Here is a 21034-nt window from a genome sequence, read left to right on the forward strand (position 1 = left end):
TATTTTTTTTTTTTTGTATCTGACAAACTGTTCTGCGCAAGTCGACATTTTTGCTAGGGTGTGTTTTTTAAATGTTTCCCTACAAAATGTATATTCTAATTTTTTTCTACTACCGGTGGTTGGATATACACAACTCCTTTTTTATCAATTTTTTCGACAACTTGACAAAAATTTTGGTTTTGATATTTTTTTTACAACTATGATACATAAAACCTTTAAGAAACTGGTATTATTGGAAATGCCGTTAAATAATCTACATTTTGTGCTCCTGCAATTAGTGTATTCTAATTTTTTTCTACTACCGGTGGTTTGTTATAAACAACTCCTTTTTGTATCATTTTCTTCGATGTGACAATTTAAAATGATGTGTGAAAACATTTTAAACACTGGTTTTATTAGAAAGGCCGTTAAATAATCTGCATTTTGTGTTTCTGTAATTAGTGCCTAACCAATTTCTTTAGCAGAAAAAAAGTTTTCTTGGACCCTTAAAAATCGGTCAATTTTCCTGCGGTCACGAAACAGTTAAAAAGTATTTTACCCTTGTTTTTGCCCAGAATGCAGCTAAAATGGTGTAATCTCAACAATTAAAAAAAAAAAATCTTACGCGACAAGGTGTGAACCAAAAAGAGTTTTCAAGTGATACTACCCCTGGTGTAATTTGTTATAAAAATATTTTTAGAGCTGCGAAGGGAGTCATTTTCGGAAAATGAATTCCAACATCTGCAAAAATGCAGTTTGGCCGTACATTCAGGCGCAAGCTTTGTTTTAAACGAGAAAAATTTTTTTTGAAGTTTGGTTCTCATGCGCTTGTTGTACGTTACCTCTTATGGCTGGTTTACTGCCAACTACACAGACACCTCGTTTCATTATGGGCACGCAACGAGCTGTCAGGCTCTAAAAGGAGTCCTGCCCTTTACCGAGTACCCCCCATTGTGGCTTAGCGGCTGAGGTACTGTCCTCAGTCCTGAGCCCAAGGACACGGGGTCCATCCCAGTCGCGGTGGCTACTTCTCAGATGGAGGCGGAAAGCGAAAACGCCCGTGTGTCGACATTTCAGCGCACATTAAAGGGGTCGTGAAGAGAAAATGCATTTGTCTTTGCTTAATTTTGTCTGCTTGAACGACCTTTTAAGAACATAAATCCCAAATATTTTCACAATTCATTGGTCCTGGAATTTAGGAGGCGCTGTTGAAGTTCTCGTTTTGAGACGCATCGCAAGCGACCATGCGCACACCGTCGGTCGGCAGTGCAACTAGAATGACGTCACGTCAAGTACATTCGAGAGTTCAACGTGGTTCAATGTTCTTTGTGTATAATGTTCTGCAAAGCTGCAAACCCGATATTTTAAAAATAATGCATCCCTTATTCGTTGCCAAAAAACAGTTTTCTATCCACGTGAGCGGTGTCGTGACCGCTTCAGTTGTCTGGCAACCATTGCAGCAGAACTCAGACCTACGGGTGTTTGTACAGTTTGTAGCCAGTTTCCCTGCCGAATTCCACGTTCTTTTGCCGAATTCTCTTCGGAATCTTATCTTTTTTGTATGAAATGGCCCAAGACTGCTCAAGCGTGCCCCATGCGTGATTCGAACTTGCGGCCTCCGGGCCAGCCTAACATTACGGCCAGCCTAGTCGGATACTTTATCGACTACACTATCGACGTGAGAAGCGCGCGCCGTGAAAAACTGCTGCATAAAAGCCTCTTCGCATTTGTAACCCCGAAGCTTGCCGTGTTTTCATAAATTCTGATCAACCCAGAGCTTTAACCGCCAACTTACTGTTGACTGCTTCTGCAGTAAGCCAAAGTGGAGCGTATACAATCAACGAAACAGCGTTAGCAGCATTGTTTATTGCAGGAAACAGGAAAGCAATCGTCGAACTGCATGATGGTGGGACTGGGCCACTTGGCGCTGTATCGCTGCTTCTCGCTAGTTATTTTTGCGATTGATGAATGAATGATAGATAGATTTTAAGTTCCAACTATTCGAAGTTCCTTCGATGACCGTGTTTATGTAATAAACTCTCATTTTAAGCGTTCGGTCATGCATCTCGTCAGGTCAGAAGTTAAACAGGGTAAACAGTTTACGAATGCCCACTTGAGATTAAACGCGGTTACTTCTGCCTGCGCCACTCGCCCATGTTGTTGACTGAAAGTTAGACCATGTTGATCAGTCGTATCAGAGATCAGACGTCTCCCGTTCTGTTGCAGGGCAAGTTTCATCATTGCGCCGATGTTGTAGCTTTGTCTGACCCTTTGCAAGCCCGACCTATGCCGACATATTGTGCAGACGAGGGAGAACTATAATTGGCTCCTTACTGACTTACTGAAACATCACTCCACGAGTTGAGGAGGAAAGCCACGGTGAAACCGTAACTGCATTTATTTACCTATTTGCCGATATCGGACGACGAAACGGGTATGCATTGTTTGTTTATCAAGGTTCCACGGTTATAAGCACACACACACAGCTTTTTTGAAAATCTCTTCACGACCCCTTTAAGGGTCCCCAGGTGGCCAAAATTAAATCGGAGCCCTCTACTACAGCGTGTCTCATGGCCGAGGTGTAGCTACGGCGTGTTAAACCGCACAATAAATACTTTACCACATGCTGCTGTAGCATTACAATATGAAAAAGTGAAGCTGCTGCCAGTGGCCAAATCTCAAACGATGGCCGTAATTAATGTAGCGGTTGTGCGATGGCTCTCAGTTACTTGGGAAATGGAAGAAACAATGAACCACTGAGCAAAGCTCCAGTTGTTTGCTCTATTCTTAGCAGATGGCCATGATTTTTTTTTTATCGTCTGTTGACATGGTACAGCCAAACCCCACTACAACTAACTCCGCTCCTACGAAATCTTTCCAATGCCCTGCCAGATAGCCATAGAAGTCAATGCAAGAAAGTCCTCACCACACCGAACCATCTGTGTGGCTCTTTTTCGCTTCAACGAAATTTTGACTTGTTGGGGATGGACTTGAACATTTATTTTACGATTATATAAGCATACCGCCAGCTATCCAACTTTTCATACATACAGGGCGCTTAGTTTTACCAAAAAAGTCCCTCACCACCACCCATAAACAAAAACAATCTTGTAGTACAGTGGCTAGAATAGGAAAGTGTGATTAGCGGCATGCAGAGCCTATGAGGCGCTTTGAAGCCGCCGATAGGGATCCGCAAGGGGGCGCGCGCGATCGTTTACACGTCGCCTGGTGAGGCGCGCGCGGATCGTCTGCAATGCGATTGCTGCTTTGACCAGAGAGAAGCACCGCTTGTTTCCTGTGCCGTAGCAGGTTTAACTGCCGCCAAAGCAGAGCCACAATTTTGTGCCGGGCCGCTCTACGGTGTACAAGTCCTGCAAAAAGAAACTGTCGTTGTTTGGCGTTCCGAAGAACGCGCGTCTACATTGGCGTAGTGGTGACGAGCAATACCACGTACTGAGAAGCGGCTCAAGGAAAACACCGCTGTGTGCGAGCTACACTTCGACGTAAGGTAAATCTCCCGGCACATTGAACATACCGTGAACGGAAAAGTTGTCTCAATCTACAGGGGCAGGTCTCGGTTGCCCCCGCAAAATCTGCCCACGCAATTTCCAAGTCCTCCGAAGTACCAGCCGAAACAACTTCCCCGAGCAGGAAGTGTCAAGCGAGGTGCGCACCCGCGGCCCCACCCAGCAATAAAAACGCTAAGGATGGTGACTCCTCTGTGAGTGCAGAGTTTGAAGAACCCCATGCTCCGTTTCTGTGAAGAACTTGACCTTCGGCAACATGGGGGAAACCACACGCTGAGTGTTTCAAAGTGTTTTTCTCTCTCTCTCTCTCTCTTGCCCTTCACAGTACCTTACAGCGTGTGTCGCACTGTGCAGGATAAAGCCAAAGCCCATACACGTACCCTTGCAGACATTGGAAGCATTTACGAAACATCTGACCTACTGAAGAAGCCTGCCACTCTCCCCGTCCATGACTATCGAATTCGTTTTGGTCTTCTATCTGCACTTTTACACGAAGGCATTGAAAAAGGAGAAGGCATGCCTTTTTGCGAAAGGAAGAAGCATTTAAAGCTCCATTGCCTCACGTAACAGCAGAATCTAACGTCGAGGAGAATCGAACGTCGAAATGCTTGAATTTCTTCACAAACACACACATAAAGAAATAGCAGCAAAAGGCAAGGCCAATTGAGCAAAGAAAGTTGATGGCTTCGAGCCTTTGCAATTATGAACAAATCATGAGAAATTCACCAAAAGTGAGTAGTTTTTGTCTGTTTGTAACGAGCACGTTGAAAATAAAATGCGTGTTTACCAGCAGTTCCCAATTCTCTGATTTGCTTCATAAGTATCTGAGCCAGCCGGCTATATTCGGTTGTCAAAGTGCGCCCAGTCGATTGCAAACTTCGATTGTAGTACTTTAAAATATGACATTCGTTGCATCTCAGTTTGCGCGACCACGGAGAATAGCTATGAAAGAAAATATATTCGTACTCCATATTCCGCCGCCGTCGCAGCGAACGTGTAATCGTGCGACAGCGCCACCTGGATTTTCCTCCTACAGCGTCACGCGGGAGAGGGCCCGTTCATCACACTTTCCTATTCTAGCCACTGTACTTGTAGATTGATGCCACTGTTTGGTGCCGATAACGATGTGGCTTGCAGTCTTTACATGAGGCACAGTCCTGGTTCACCAAGCCAGCCAAGTTACAGCCAATCCCTATTCATTTGAAATCGCGTGAGTGAGCACTGCTGGGGCTGCGCTGTAATGTGTGTGTTGTGAGCAGCTGTCATTGCAGTTTTCCGTCTACCTTCAAATTTTGATAGGTCAAGCATGTAAATATACACCTTCCGAATGTGCTCCACGAGATTAAAACCTGAAATTCTGGCGCAACCAACTTGAAAACAATCTATTTCCTCTGTTTGCTGCTAAGTGCTGCACAATGAAGCGTCCGCTGAGCTCGCCGATCGGGCCGACCGTGGCAAAAGCACCACCACACGGGTGGAAGCGAACAGGGGACACGTTCACGCGCCACTTTCAGGCGGAGCTTTACAAGTGAAATAGACCTCGTAACAATGGCTTCGGCCGTGTTGACTGCTGTGAGTTGGGTGTGCGGTGTGGAGCTGAGCAGAACAGCCTCCAATTCTCCTGTCCTTTTGATATATAGTACTTTTGGGTGTATTAATCTTTGCATTGCAAATATTGTTGGTTGTATGTTTTGTGCCGATCATGGCAGGACCATATTCTGTTATATAGGTCTCCTCTGCGGTTTGAAAGAGTCGAGAGATTTGAATAAAGATTCCAGTAGTAATGGCTGCGAGAAACGGGGCTTGGAAGTGAGAATTTTTTTTTGCGTTGTGTTCACATTTTCTTCCATTGCATGCCTACACTCTGTGGTAGCGCTGAATATATGGCATCTGCTAGATAATACGATGTGTTAAACCGCTGGCGCATTATTGTGTCAGTGCCATCCGATGTCCATGTGATGCGGTGGTAAAGGGAAGCACGGGGCTTCATTCCCATCAAATTTCATGCGCACAAAATTTCACTGTCACCCGCCGCGGTGGCTCAGTGGCTAAGGCGTTGCGCTGCTGAGCACGAGGTCGCGGGTTCGATTCCCGGCTGCGGCGGCCGCTTTTCTGATGGAGGCGAAAAGCAAAAACGCCCGTGTGTACAAGATTTCGGCGCACGTTAAAGATCCCCGGGTGGTCAAAATTAATCCGGAGCCCTCCACTACGGCGCGCCTCATCGCCTGCGTTGCGTCGGCGCGTTAAACCCTACAATCAATCAATCAATCAAAATTTCACTGTCACGCATCACAATCCACTAAGGCGGGAATACGTCTACTGCTCCTTTAGGTGTAGAATTCCATGATGTCGGTGCACGATGATATCGTGCTTCTTTTTTATACGTGAATAAAAGTGACACCTGAAGAAAAGGCAGCATTTAATTTTTTGATATTGTAATGATACAGCAGCACTTGGTAAAGGGCAGGACTCCTGTAAGAGCCTGACAGGTCTGTGCGTGCCCATAATGAACTGCGGTGTCGGTGTAATCGCCAGTGAAGCAACCATAGGAGGCAATGTCAACTAACATGTTAGGACCAAACTTTTAAAATTGTTTTCTTGCTTGAAACAAAATCTTCGTTCCTGATTTTTTGTGACGTTAAAGTCGAGCATACAGCCTACTCAATGAACTATACCTTGTCTCTTTACTAAGGTTTTCACATCGCGAAATTTGCACCTGAATGTACAGCAGAAGTGTGTTATTGCAGATTTTGGAGTTTATTTTTCGAAAACAACTTCACGAACTGTTCTAAAAATATTTTTTACAACAAGGGTACACCAAGTAGTCTTGCTAGTAGTCTCCAAGTAGTCTCACCAAGTAGGTAACCAAGTATTCTGACCAAGTAGTCTCAACACCCAACGTATCAAGTTTGATACGCTGGACGATGTTGGATAACCACGAAAAAGGGCAATGTAAAAGCTATTAAAAATGAGTCAACAGTAAACCCCACTTGAGAGGCATGCAATGTCACTGTAGTAGCTCCTAAATCAGCTGAAAAGGGCAGCCCGTGTTTTTGCTTCTTAGTTTTATGAAACTACAGTGCCAAACTTCTGTTAAGCGACAACATATAAAAAACTACTCAATGCAGTCACGAATAAAAATTGGCCAGAATAACTTCGGCGTCTATGTAATGTTCTGTTGGCAAAACAAGAAACCGTAGTTAGCTGACCAAATGTTGCCCTCCATTAAATTGCAGTGCTGGTCAGGGAAAGTGGGGCTCTTCAATGATCAGTCTCGTGACTCGTGGGTAGCGCGTGAGTAGTCTGTGTACTCTCCTCACGAGAGGAATACGTATATGGGGAAAGCCAACACCTAGGCTGGGTCTGGGACAGGACTGATGATCGAAAAGCCCGTGTGAAGTGTTTGCACCAGGACAGCAGTTGGGGTGGGGACCTTTTCCCTGTTTTCTGTAACCAGGGGCAGAAGTTCTGCACCAATCTGCTTTTGCCGTGCGCCATCCTGCTCCAAAAGGCAGTGTTGAACCGAGACTGCTCCCAAGCGATGCCACAAAATGCAAGGCAACTGTGAGGTGATGTGCAATGCCAGTCGCATTGTGGAGGGAGCAGAAGGGGCTGATCGTTCAGCTGTCATTCATGACGTGGCGCGCTCCGGCGGACTCACTTAAGTACGAAAGCTCTGAGTCACTTGTCACAGTTTCCTGGTCCCCAAGTGGTAGCACGGTTTCATGGGACTTGGCAGAACTTGGGGTGCGGGCAACGCATAAACTGAGCCCCTTGATGCAGCTGCGCCGTGATGCAAGCGTGGTCACTAGCAGTCGCTGCTATCTTCCCGCTTATTGTCAAACGCAAAAAATAAAATAGTTTTTCTGTTCCGTCAGAACCTTGCCATTTTACCTCATTGCTAGCGTGCTTGCTCTTCCAAAGGTTTGATGCCACTGTTGTGTGTCCTATGTGTCAAACTGGATAACAGACACGGCCCTGGCACAAGGAGAGGGAGATTATGTTAATTCTAACTGCAAGTAATCAGCTCGGTAGGTGTGTCTAGCCATACAGCGCTGTTTTGCATGAGAAAAGAGGGAAGGTGCCCCCCCCTTCAGTAAGCCCGCTGTCTCCACTCGAACAAAAATGTTGATAAACACTGGTACGCTCACTATATGGATAAACACGATGCAGTTGCACAGTATTTTTTGGCTTAAATAGCAGCATGTATTCCTTGATCAATTGTGCGGGTAATGCGCTAGGATATTTTTTCTTTATCTTTTGTTTTGTGAATGTGAACATTTAGTTTTCTCTTGGTTGTTTCTCATGGTGGCTGTAATGGTGTTCTAATAACACGAACATTTATTTTCCACTTGTCTGAAGTCTAGTTAGATGTAGCTATTCAAAGCGTCGCTTATCTCCAGCTTTTTTTTTTAGTTATTGCTCTGTTGGCAGTGATGCTTTGATTCTGGTAACATATTTTTCTCCCTTGTTAAAAAAATGGTCGGCTCAGTATTGATTCAATTTTGATTAGAAGCCGTTTGAATTTTTGTGTGTGTGTGTGTTTACCAGAAATGAAAAATTGCAAACAAATTATGTTTGACTCTAGAAATTTGCTCTCGAATGGACTTACACTGCTCTGAAATTACCTATTTGGTGCTCCAAAGCTGCTCCAAAACTGCCTATTTATTTTTCTCCAAAGCTGATTCAAAACATCATTATTTCTGCTCCCTGAGCTGCTCCAAAAAGTTTAAGACCGCTTCCACCCCTGTGTAACAAGGAATTGAGTGCAAGGGGTGTTGCAGCTTGAGGTGAAGTCGGGCAAGTCGGTTTTCATATACTATGGAAAAATACATCGTGGATAGTGCATCGTCCTGTGTATTTCCTATTCCACGTCGCCGTCTTTTTGAGTTGTGCTTGTTGGTCCCCCCCCCCTTTTGTCGTGTGCAGGTGGCTGCATGCACATGGTGTGCAGCCGGTCGCAGTGCGGCTTCCAGTGGTGCTGGTTGTGCCAGGACGAGTGGAGCCGCCAGTGCATGGGCGCCCACTGGTTTGGATAGGCCGGCCAGACTACTACTTTGTTCCGGGGGAGAGTGTTGGGGTTGATGAGCGCTGGCAGATGCAAGCAGTGCCTAAGGGTTTGACAAACAGGGGCTAAGGTCTAGGTACTGATGGCCTAGCTTTGGCTGGCTGTGGACGTTTGGGCTGGTTGTAATTTTTCTTCTTTCTTTTTTTTTTCTGCCAGGAGGATCTTTGGAGTTTCAACGTTTGAGACATCACTGTGATAACAAGTGCTAACGTGGCACACATAATCTGTTGGCATGCCCTTTACAGTAGTGGGGCATTGACTGAGCTGTTGCAGCATTCTGTCGTCATTAATGTAGACAAGGGCTCAAGCAGTGCCTTTGGACTTTTGACGCCCCTTTCTTGGTAGACGACCTTGCATGCCTTGTGAACTTTGGTGCCTTATTGCCGCATGGGTTGTGCCCGGGTTGCCGGGTTGGCCAGTCTGGAGTCAGGGTTGCCGGGGGCATTTCTTGTTGAAGCGAGTTTCGTTTGCTTGTGTGAACTAAGGTAGTTGTGCAATAAACTCTCGCCTCCTGTGGTCAGCCACCCCAGGTGAGGCCGTTTGGAATGGTGTTGCTGTTCTCTTAAAACAAACCATGTTTGTCAACTGTGGCCTGTACAAAAGTTGGCGGTTGCATACCAACCAAATGCATTTGAAATAGGTGAGATGTGCCTGCACCTGAATTATGGTGAACCCTTGATTATGGTGTGCCTGGGCTGTGGAAAAACTGTGTTTTGGCTCATCCGGCTTTAACTTTCGGGACATGTCAAACTGCTAGTCTACCACATTGGCATGGCCATTGCCGGGGGATGGAAATGCAAGGAAGCCCCGGTTACCAGTGGAGCCATGCACGGTGTCTCTTAGCATCAGCAGCTGTATGAAACACTTCTGATAACTTTTGGGTCGCCTTAACGAGCTATTCAACTTGCCTTGTCTCAACAGTGCAGAGCAGGTAGCACAGGTAAGCGGTGCGGCTGAAAGTTCTCGAATGCACTTGCTGGTGTTGCTTTGCGTCAGCTGGACAGTGGCATTGCTTGCTCACGAATGATCCGTAGCTGAATGCACTCGGAGCTTAACTTACACTGGCTGGAGAGCTTGTAGAGCTCTGAGTGCAAAGTTTTTGAGAACAACAAAACCAATGTGTCATTTCACTGATCCTTTCAGTGTAGTTTGATCAGTGCAGAGACGCTTCCTTTAGTGGGGTGACTGGCAGTTCCAAGACCGTTTTCAAGTGTACTTTGGTTAAAGGGGTGCTACGATTTCGCACCATTCAACTTCACACAGCGCTGTGGCACTCTTCTTACAGGGCGGCATGCAAACACAACTGAGTGCATTGGTATTGGAACCATGTGGACCTCTCATTTTCTCTAGTCCCAATGGTGCTTCCTGCTAGTCCCTTCTGGGAAGTCTTAAAAGGACACTGAAGTGAATTTGTCAAGCTCCCGTTTTTGCTTGCGCTGCGTAGACTGGCTCAAATTAGCCCACTTTTCATCGTTTATCCGGTTGACAAGTCGGTAATTATTTTACAAAGCGCGAAAGAAGAAAAACTACCATGCGCGGTTTGCGGTGGCTGCACCAACTAAAGGCTGTGACGACGGGAGGAAACGCACTGTGATTGGTTAGCATTCAAACAAGTTTTTGTTTCGGTTCTGTAAAACAACATGCTTGACATCCGACGGCATCGTTGGATGGGCATTCTCGATATCTTAGTAATCATCGTACCGCGCTTCTGCCGTGTTGTCGGCTGTAAAATGCACAAGATAAGCCTCCCAGGACGGCTTGAAATCGTAGCAATTACTAGCCAAGGCTTCTGCAGTGGATGAACGCCCTCTGTGTCCCCGCAGACGCTCAAGTGCCATGCGCTTTTCCCCCATATTTGGAGCTTGCCTCACTCATGCCTGTATCATAAAAAGCGTGTTCGCGCCAGGGTCTGCTGATTCTGGCCTGTGCGCACTGCCCGCTAGCAGTCGGTGCTTATGGCAACAGCACGCCAACGCGAACTCGCTAGCACGCCAGTGTCAGCCTGCACGCGTTCTGTGAACTAGTTCGTGGAGCAGCGAACGTTACGGCCCAAAAAAAAAAAAGGTGAATTCGTATAGAAAACATCGGCCGAAAATGAAAAAGTCAACTTATAAAAAAAAAAAAAAGAACGTACCCCGGGGATTCAAACTGGTGACTTGCAAAACATTTGCAAGTTCTATACCTAGCGCTCCAGACTACTCGGCCAGGGGCGAGGCTTGCTGACCTTAGAAATATAAGGTATGTAATGTATAACCAGTTTACACTTTTCTTTAGTTTTAGCATTTCAAGCAGCTTAGGTGACTATTTGTTGTATTGCGCTTGTGCAGTAAGCGTCCCCCAAGTTTCCACAATATCTCACTTCTAGCAATTGCGTTTCTTTGACGGAAAAGCGTTCGCAGATGTGTAGTCGTGCTGCTGACTACTGTGCTTGTTCGCCCAGCACAAAAAAAGTGTTTCCTGCTCCCTAGTTTTACGCTGTACGGTAAAAGTTCCAGTTGATTTTATTTCCTTAGTACCTATATTGACTTTGCTGACTCTTCTACCGCCTTCAAGTGGCCTTAGATTTTCCTACTAGCGTACCAGTCAGCGAAGGGTCGCATGTGCGCTTGTGCAGCGCTTGTGTGAAGCGACCTTGACTTGCACAAACTAACAAAGTAAAGAAATGCACATTCTTCCATTCACAAACGTGTCCTGGCTTCGTTTCAACTGAGTGAACGAATTGCGACGACCGGGCGACGGCCGGCGGCCGAAACGCTGGGCTGACTTGACTCTGGCGGTACAGTGTACTAGAAGCAGGGTTGCCACTGAGTTTGGGGTCAATTTCGCCAGAGGACGAGCAAGAAGTCGTTAAGATTTCGCCAAAAATGTCGCCACACTTGGTATCTGCGATACCATTTACAAATAAAAGCTTCTAATTTTGTATAATCCCTTAAAAATCAGCACTGTTCAAAACACTTACATTATATTGACGTTCTTCAACGCCAGTTGCATCGGGCATCAAAATTCTTTGTTCTTCGACTAGCTTTTAGATGGCACCGCAAGGCTAGCCGTCATGGTACCAGGATTAACTTTCGCAAATTCGGTTCTGTGCATGAAACCAGAGACCCATGCGGGCCTGGAGGTAAATCACGGCGGTAGGAAAATTGGCCCTAGGGACCCACAGCAAAACTACAAATGAGGCGGTGCAGGGGGATATGGGCTGGTCGTCTTTCGAGGCGAGGGAGGCACAGACATACCTGCCAGGTTTCCCGAATTTTCTGGAAGACTCCTGAATTTTCATGGTTTTGTACGATTGTACGACTGAAACAAAAATCTCCCGAAAACGCGAACGTCATGGGCTTAATCCTTTTCCCAGTATGGCCACAATGCGCCGGAGGTATACCTGACAATCCATCCTGACACCAGTTCGCATCATTATCAGTGAAGTGCCTAAAAAGCGTAGTCGGCCATGCGCAGACGGTGAACCTGTTCGTCCCATTGTTAGTTTACTGTTTATAGAAACGCAGCACCACCGCCGCTTTCATTTACGCACGAGCACGACCGTTCTGAAGATAGCTTGTTGTTTAGACGAAACAACAAAACAGTTCAGTTCCTGCTGTTTTGTATTGCGCTTGCAGTACTATTTCCAGGACTTTCTGAAAAGGGTGGTGTTAGCAACGTCGAACATTTAAGTGGTGTAGCTTGTTGGTAGTTTGGGCAAAGAAACAGTTCATTTCCTGCTATCTTGTAATGTGTGGAAAGTTACCCATTCTGTTGTTGCTACTACCGCCCCTCCTGCCCCCGGTAAGATCTCCCTAATGCCATTCCGGCAAACCTGGCAGGTATGCACAGAGCAGGATAAAGTTTGAGGAGCGACTTTCACATGGGGGACGAAAAATGGACCGCGAGGGTGTTTAAAGGGACAGACAACTGATTTTCGTCGCGTATCTGTTCTCTAGCTCATATGAAAGCGAGCGTTTTATATAGCCCGGTAACCACAAGCAATTTCTAAACAAATTGGCGGAAACAATTTTAATTTGGCAGCAAACTTCCTGAAGTCGGAAGGGTGGCGGTTCGTAGTGTCGAAACTTGACACTACAATATGTGTCCCTGTCACGTAACCTGCAAACCTGGCAGCTACTGCAACTGCTGAAACGTTTATTTACGTATTGAAAACCTTTTAACGCAAGTATTTATACAAGGTTAAATTGTATATGTATTTCTAAACATTATTTTGAAAATTTTAAAGACACGCCGCCCACCGTCGCTGGGTTGCTCTCAGGGTGGCTAACTGAGCCTCCGTGCCGAGAATCAACGGCAGCGTTCAGTAAGCAGACCCAGTGAACGAGCTTTGACGATTCTGTCTGAGTCAGGGGCGTTTGTTCTGGCAAAATATTTGATTTCAGTTTCCAAATACGCCAACGGCAGCTTAAAAAAAAAAAAAAGTCGCACCCTGGGAGAATCGAACTTCCCACCTCCACAACGTGAAGCCAGATTCTACCTATCGTCTATCCCAACAGATGGCGCATTCATGCAAAATAGACCATTGCAGTAAAAAAACATAAAGGAACAGGAAAACCTGCGATTCAAACTTTTTTAGCTGGGGACAAGTTTTTAAATATCGTTTTTCATTTCGCATACAGACAAAAGTATGCTGCCATGCTTGCCAGCATTGTTTTTGGGAGGGACACATACGGCTCGTAGATCTAAAATTTTCAAATTAACAAGTTCTAGGGCGTTATCAGCAAAACCTTTTCTCGTCAAGGTGCTCTTAAGTGATGCCCTTTCATTTGGGATAGAGAATATATACTCGACAAAAATCGGTTGTCTGTCCCTTTAAGTACCTGTACATGAGGGCACACGGTGGAGACGGAGGACCAGACAGCTGACCAAGCGGTATGGAAAGTCGGTAGGGGAAAGCGGGGTTTACACAACAGTTCAAAAGTAGGTAAAGGCAGCAGTGACGACAAGGTGGGCACAGAAAATGGAAGCGAAAAAAAACCCTGGAGTCTTACAGGGCAGAGAAACGGCAAATTGGAAGGATTCTATGGCAATACGAGAGGCAGTGCATTGCTCTTCAAGGCACAGACGGGGTGCTCGAGAGCCCGGGCATACACTGGTAGCTACAGGCAGCAGGATGAAACGTGCATGCTACGGCAGTGATCCGGAAACTATAGACCATATTGTCTGGAGCTGCACAGAGATACGACCACCGCGGGGTGAGGGGGAAACGACGCTGGCGGAGGCTTTGGGATTTGGGGCGAGGGGGAACCTCAACCTCAAGGCCATAGAGGTGACGAAAGGCGACTGGAGTGATGGTGGAGGAAAAGTAGGGAAGGGATGGGTACGCAGGTGAAGTAATCATACGGATGAGAATTCAGAACAGCGAGGGGAGAAAAAAGGGGGGTGGGAGCGATGAGTTTAAAACGGGGAAGAGGGGGCGATGGGAGGGAGGAAGCAAATCTATTAGATTAGCTGGGAGTAGGGAAAGGAAGCGTAATACAGGCGAGTCGGTTGCTCACAACCGACACCCCGATTCAAAGGGAGAGCCACTAATCACCATCACCATCAACTAAAGTTCCTTCATTGCTTTTAGCCAAAGGCCAAAGCCTCTCTTAACTTTTTTTCCTTTGAGACTGGGAAGGTTAGTACCGCGGGGTGTGGGGTAACGTAGCAACAGTTGCAGGAAAGGCTTAATTAATGATAATAATAAACATTAAAATATTCACACCGAGGCGCCACTTTTACCTTAAGCCATATATGCATGAAGGAAAGATTCTTTCCTCCATGCATATATGGCTTAGCGGATGAAGGGACTTTTCCACCGATGTAGTATGTGAGCGTTATCTTGCAAACGCAGAAAAAATGTGGCTGCGCTTGGACGGATAAGTACCCAAAAGCGCGCTGTAAGTTAGCTACCTGCGTGGTGCCCCAGCCGCGGCGGCGAAAGATTTTCACGGGAGCCGTGACAGCTGCGTACGCCCAGCTTTCCGCCCCCTATGCCTACGAGGATGGCTTGGTGGGCTAGTTGGTGTAGCATCATAAAGGGTTAACAGCGCACAAACACGACGACATACAAGGAAGAGAAGACAGGACAAGCGCTGAACTACAACTGATTTTTTTATTTCGCCATGAAAGACATATAAACCAAGACATCCAATAACAAGGCCCAAAAAATATGACCAACACTTATCTCGCGCCCCGCCTTCTACGCTCGTTGCCACATATTCTGTTTTTCTTTTTCTGAGAGTGCAACAGCTGGCCTGCTGACGCAGTTTTCATGAAGACGTTCAATCTCGAGGGCCTCGATAACCTCTCGTGTATGTCTGTCCTTCACTCTAGCAATGACTGAGCAGTCCCCCAACAGCGGCACGCAGGCGCAAGCTAGGTGGCTCGAAACAGCAGTCTTTCCTACGAGGTTTTTATGTTCCCTCAGCCTAGCTATCATTAAGGCATCTGCCCGTCTGGCCGACATAGGTTTCCCTCAGCCTATCTTTAAGGCATCTGCCCGTCTGGCCGACATAGGTTTTTCCACGATCCAATGGGAGAGAATAAATAATGCCTTCATCACATTCAAGAAATTGTTCTCGGTGTTTCTTCGAGCACCCCCCTTTCTCTCTGCCACCGCCATTCACCATCAGACACAGCTTTGAAAGCTTTGTTGGGAGCAGAGAAAATTACATCAACACCTGCGCGCATGCCAATCTTCTTGAGGTTATGCGCTACCCTGTGCATATAAGGAACAACTACAAACTGTTCTTTCCTTCGCCTTATCTCCGGGCAGTACTGGTCACCACGTTTTAACTGTTTTAATCAGTCACGAGCCACTACCGTCAGCAAATGTTGCGGGTACCCAGCAGACAACAGGCGGTTGATTTGAGCCATGAAGCTTTTTTCTGCTGAATGTGCACATGACTTCGAAAACGAGTTTCTTAGACAAGACTTAACAATGTCCCGTTTTACCAGTTTTGTGTGACTGGAGGAATAAAGAAGTAGCGGCTTTGACGCATGGGGCTCGACATCCAACACACATGTTCTTGAGTAAAATTAAACATCATATCAAGAAACTTGAGAGAACCATCCAGTGGAACCTCATGCGTCAAATCCAAATGTGTAAGACAGTCGTTGAAAATGGTCAAAACACGGGATACCGAATCTTCAAACTTGACAATTGTACAATTTAAAACCACGAGGTAGTCGTCGACATACCTAAAAACTCGTTTCACATTCGACCCAGATAAATGCTCACTTAAAACACGATCGTGATAGGCTAAAAACAAGTCACTTAAAATAGGCGCGATGCATGACCCGATGCAGATGCCGTTTTTTTTTAATGAACGTACCCCCTTCCCATGAGATGAACGTTGAAGTAAGGTAAAAGTTTAAAAGCTCTAAAAAGGCAGCGTCCGTCATACCAGCTGAGTTCTGTAAGCCCACAACACCGTTGTCAATTGCGCTTTGAACGCAGTTTAAAAGCTCTTTCAGGGGGAGTGAATAAAAAAGGTCCTTGATATATATCGATTGAAAACGCTAAAAGCCCTTCGTCGTTGGATTTTAAAAAGTCTAATACTTCGTTTGAGTTTTTGATCATAAAGGGGTCGTCAACTACTAAAAGCTTGAGCTTTTGCTGCAAGAACAACGCAAGGGGCTTTTGCCATGCACCGTTCTCCGAGACAATGGCACGAAATGGAAAATCTGGTTTGTGGGTTTTTGCCGAGAAAAATACCTTCAAGCTTAAGCTTTCTTTGCTGGCTATGGAGCGTGCCAGGGACTCTAGCTTCATACTTTCACACAGGCTTAAAGCGTCTTTTTTAACTTTTGCGAGCTTTACATCGTTACGCCTGATGAAAAGGTTGCTGATGGCACGATTTGCTTTTTTCCGATAGTCAGCAGCAGAGAAAACCGTGAAGCCACCTTCCTTATCTGCCTGAATGGACAATTCTTTCTGGCGTAAAAAGCGCACAGTCCGACTCACGGGGAGGTTACAGGTAGGCAGTTTTGTCCTCCGTAAATTGACCAGATCCTTCAGAGATGCATCGTTCTTTTTCGCACTCTTGGGCGGTGGCTTCCCCAACCTTGCGCACCAGTGCCACAAGTTCAGCTGCACTCTTCTTCATAGGTCGGCCAAACAGAAAGAACTCACTCAAACTCAATCACAATTTTTTTCATTCACGCTGTACTCAATCAAACTCAGACTCAAAAACTTCGTCTGTTTACAAAATCACTCGTACTCACTCATCAAATACTCATTTGTAATCGTACTCACTTGTACTCACACTCATTTGTCCTCACGAGTATTCGTACTCAATCTGTACTCATGAGTACTCACTCTGTACTCATGAGTACTCAATCTGTACTCATGAGTACTCAATGAGTACTACTGCTCGTGAGTACTACTCATGAGTACTACTCATTTTTCACTCATGAGTACTACTCATTCTGCACTCATGAGTACTACTCATTCTGCACTCATGAGTACTCAATCTGTACTCATGAGTACTCAATTTGTATTACTCACGAATAATCAACTTATCTGCACTGTTAGCTAGGTCGTAGCTCGAATGAAAGACTAAGTAGAAAAAATAAATTGTTTAATTGATTAAAAAAACACAGGTTACATATAAATCAGGACAGAGGAAGAAAACGTCTGACGCGGTGCACTGTCGTTGAGCGACTTACTGCGCGAAGGCAAGTACATGTGAGGAAGCGAAACGGAACGTAAGCACTCGCGTTGCGTCTGGCGTTACTCTTGTTCTCGGGGGTTGTCGGTGCAGCCGTGGCCGTAAACTGCGTTTTTCTGTGTGTCTTCGGGTGGCAGCTTTTGTCGTCCGTTTTCTTGTTTGCACTACTGTTTGCACTACTGTACTCAGGAGTGCATATACTCAAGAGTGCAAGCACTCGCAAAAACAGTAATCACGAGTATTGTACTCATGAGTGCTGTGTACTCACGAGTGCTTTGTACTCATGAGTACTGTGTACTCATGAGTACTGATATTCATTAGTACTCAAACTCATGAGTACTCATACTCATGAATACTGTACTCATGAGTACTCATACTCATGAGTGTTGTACTCATGAGTACTTTACTCATGAGTAGTGGACTTACCCCTGTACTCACTCGTCATCATACTCACTGTTTTTTTCTGGGTGTGTGATCACTCATCATCGTACTCACTCGTGAGTTTGAGTACAAATGAGTGTACTCACGAGTGAGTACGCCGACCTATGCTCTTCTTAGGCTCGACAGCGAACTTTGGGCCTTTTCCGAGGACGCATACCACGTCGCTTGGAAGATGCAGATCTTCGAGGGTGTGGATAGGGTTAGTCACACGCGGAGTCTTCTTCAGAACGATGGCTCGTAGACGAGGCAACATGTGCTGCCACCAGCACTCAGTTGTTGTGTCCAGGATACGCACACATTCTCGCCACCGAACTGAGGCGCGGTGAGCCTCCACACCTCTGTGCAGGCGCTGGAACAGGCACTCTTTGAAGAAGCGGCTTCTCTCTTGCCACTCCGCTCTGGCGGTTGCACAGACAGTGAAACCACACTTCCGTGATGTAGAAAGGCCTCCAAACATCAACAGTACAGCCGGTGGAAGTACCTTGTTACGTATGCAGAAGCCGAGCTCACGAGACTGGCATCTGGCAAAGGCAGCTAGTGAGCGAGATGAGTGGGTCTGGGTCGGTTGATGAACAGTTGAAAGAGCCCAAAGAAGTCGAAATGAAGTTCACGAGGATGGCTTGGTAGGCTAGTTGGTGTAGCATCATAAAGGGTTAACAGCACACAAACACGACGACACACAAGGAAGAGAAGACAAGACAAGCGCTGAACTACAACTGATTTTTTATTTCGCCATGAAAGACATATAAACCAAGACACATCCAATAACAAGGCCCAAAAAATATGACAAATTACGTATCTCGCGCCCCGTCTTCTACGCTCGTTGCCACAGATACTGTTTTTCTTTTTCTGAGAGTGCAACAGATGGCCTGCTGACGCAGTTTTCATGAAGACGTTCAATCTCGAGGGCCTCGATAACCTCTCGTGTATGTCTGTTTTTCCCTATAGCAATGAGTGAGCAGTCCCCGAACAGCGGCACACAGGCGCAATCTTTGCAGTGCGCAGCTAGGTGGCCCGAAACAGCCGAAAAAAAAAAAAAAAAACTCGTAGGAAAGACGGCTGTTTCGGGCCACCTAGCAGCGCACTGCAAAGATTGCGCCTGCGTGCCCAGGTCCCTTTCCGGGTCGGTGTTCTTGGGCAGGGGGTAGACGACGAGTCGCCTGACCACTTCGTCCCGTAGCGGCACGAGGTCGGCGTCTCCTGGTCCGTTGTGGATCGTGTTCGTAGGCTCCTGGGTTTCGCCAGGGGGTTTCAGGCCCGCTCTCGCGAGCAGCCTTCTGCCCACTACCGTGCTGCCCAGTCGCGTCAGTTGAGACGTTCGTTGCGCCTCGCTGATCTCTGAGAGCGGGTTGTGTGCTCCAGAGCCAGCAAGGCCGTTGTTTTGGTGCCGTGCAGCAGCCCGAGGGCTCCCGCATACGCCTTGCGGATGGCGGCGTCTATCTTCTGCCTCTCCGCATTTGTCCATCGGTGGAAAGCCCCCGCGTATGCTGCGTGGCTGATCACGAACGCCTGCAGCAGACGCAGGAGACTTCCTTCTTTCATTCCGCGTGTTCGGGAGGATATCCGCTTCACGAGTCTCGTAGTGATGCCCATCTTTGTGACGATGTGCTTCGTTGCTGTACCGTTGGTTTGCACCCCGTCCACGAACATGCCGAGGACTCTCAGCCCCGGTACGTGCGGAATGGGTTTCCCGTCGCTTGTGTGGACGACGATGTTCTTGGCTGCTTCTTCCGCGGCCTTCTTTCGATGCCTCCCGGTTGGCGGCAGGATCAGGAGCCGGGATTTCTGCGGCGAACACCGGAGTCCCGTGCCCGAGAGCGCGGTCTCCACGGTGTCCACCGCTGCTTGGAGGCTGGCTTCGATGTTGCTGTCGCTTCCGCCCGTCACCCAAATGGTGATGTCGTCGGCGTAGATGCAATGTTTGGTGTTGGAGTCGAGCTTCTCCAATCCTCTCGCAACCTCGATCATTACCAGGTTGAAGAGGAGTGGAGATATCACTGAGCCTTGCGGCGTGCCCACACTGCCCAGCGTGCGCTCCTCCAGCTTCTCGCCTCCGACTTCCAGCCGAGCCGTGCGGCGCGTGAGAAACGATCTTATGTAATCGTAGGATCTTCCTCCTAGACCAAGCTTCGATACCTGAGCCAGGATCGCCGAGTGCTTGACTTTATCGAATGCACTCTGCAAATCCAGGCCCAGGATCGCTCTGTTGTCGTTCTTGGGCGCACCTCCGGGGGGGTCCAGGATATCTCGTTGCAGTAATATCATGGCGTCTTGGGTGCCGAGCTTGGCTCGGAACCCTAGCATGGCGTCGGGGTAGAGTCCGTGCGTCTCCAGGTAGCGGCTCGAGTCGGGTGTTCAGGACGTGTTCCAACGCCTTGCCCACGCATGACGTGAGCGAGATGGGTCTTAGTCCCTCGATGCCCGGTGGCTTGTTGGGTTTCGGTAGTAGGACCGTTTTGGCGGTCTTCCATGCTTTTGGTAGTTGACCCTGTCTCCAGCATACGTTGTAGTATCGGGTCAGGGCTGCGATGGCCGCGTCGCTTAGGTTGCGAAGGGTTTTGTTGTGCACTCTGTCTGGCCCGGCCGCCGACCGGCAGTTCAGATCTTGTGTTGCTTGGCGGACTTCCCATTCTTCGATGTCTCGATCGAGCTCTGGGTTCTGTGGGCCGGTGTATTCCGGGTGGTCTTCGTGGTCGTTGAGGGGAAGGTATTTTTCGTTTAGACGCTTGTGCATCTCCTTCTCTCCCATCTGTTTGGCAGTAACGTGCAGTATTTGTGCCATGCGACTACTCTGGAACTCTCGGCGTTTGCTCTTGTCCATGAGTTGCCTGAGTAGTTTCCAGGTGCCGCCCCGATGTAGTTGCCCGTCTGCTTGGTTGCATAGGGCGAACCATTGTTGTGCGCAAAGTTGTCGGCTATATTTCTCGATCTCTGGACCGAGGTTCGCCACTTTTTTGCGCAGAGTGCGGTTGTGTCTCTGCTTACGCCATCGTTGTTGTATCGACCGTCTCGCCTCGAGTAAGTGAGCGAGTCGAGGGTCCATACGCTCTATGTCTTCCGATGTTTCGATCGATTCGGTTGCCTCTTCGGCAGCTGTGCATATTTTGGCTGTCCATTCCTCGATGGTCTCGATTTCTCCGACGTATGTGTTTCGGAATTTGTTCCAGTCGACCAGTTTGTGCGATATTGTTCTACCTCCCGGTCTTTCGTTTCTTTCGTGACCAAGAGGTATCGTAAGTTCGATTATGAAGTGGTCGCTTCCGAGGTTGATCCCTGTGTTCTTCCATGTGGCCGTGCCTCCCGGAGGTAGTACAGCAAAGGCCAAGTCTGGGTTGGTATCGCGGGCCGTCGACGTACCG

General features: G+C 47.3%; 2 protein-coding genes across 3 annotated transcripts in view; one reads left to right on the forward strand and one right to left on the reverse strand.

Moving 5' to 3' along the window:
• LOC144175323 (E3 ubiquitin-protein ligase parkin-like) overlaps positions 1-9127 on the forward strand; it is a 96338-nt gene extending 87211 nt beyond the window's left edge. Inside the window, exon 9 of one of the 2 annotated variants that reach the window (XM_077704413.1) lies at positions 8436-9127. In XM_077704413.1, coding sequence (XP_077560539.1) covers positions 8436-8591 — 156 coding nt within the window. In that variant the 3' untranslated portion in view covers positions 8592-9127. The remainder of the gene's footprint in view (positions 1-8435) is intronic. The other variant, XM_077704407.1, reaches the window with a different exon arrangement.
• Positions 9128-17897: 8770 nt separating this feature from the next.
• Positions 17898-19979, reverse strand: LOC144156194 (uncharacterized). Its single transcript, XM_077688099.1, has 4 exons — positions 19695-19979; positions 19298-19634; positions 18783-19013; positions 17898-18073 (listed from the first exon to the last, which is right to left on the reverse strand). The coding sequence occupies exons 1-4, from the start codon at positions 19977-19979 to the stop codon at positions 17898-17900; spliced, it is 1029 nt and encodes a 342-aa protein (XP_077544225.1).
• Positions 19980-21034: the final 1055 nt, after the last annotated feature.

Source organism: Haemaphysalis longicornis, unplaced genomic scaffold (assembly GCF_048455015.1).
Source record: "Haemaphysalis longicornis isolate Haplotype H1 unplaced genomic scaffold, Haemaphysalis longicornis Haplotype H1 scaffold_1, whole genome shotgun sequence".
NCBI classification, from domain to species: Eukaryota; Metazoa; Arthropoda; class Arachnida; order Ixodida; family Ixodidae; genus Haemaphysalis; species Haemaphysalis longicornis.

Excerpts from the sequence above, each read along its gene's own strand:
- LOC144156194 (XM_077688099.1), bottom strand. The coding sequence starts at position 19,979 with ATGCTAGGGTTCCGAGCCAAGCTCGGCACCCAAGACGCCATGATATTA. Across the intron at positions 19,635-19,694 it reads AGGAGCGCACGCTGGGCAGT|GTTGCGAGAGGATTGGAGAA; the intron begins GTGGGCACGCCG and ends GTAATGATCGAG. Across the intron at positions 18,074-18,782 it reads CGACCCGGAAAGGGACCTGG|AGCGGAGTGGCAAGAGAGAA; the intron begins GCACGCAGGCGC and ends TGCAACCGCCAG.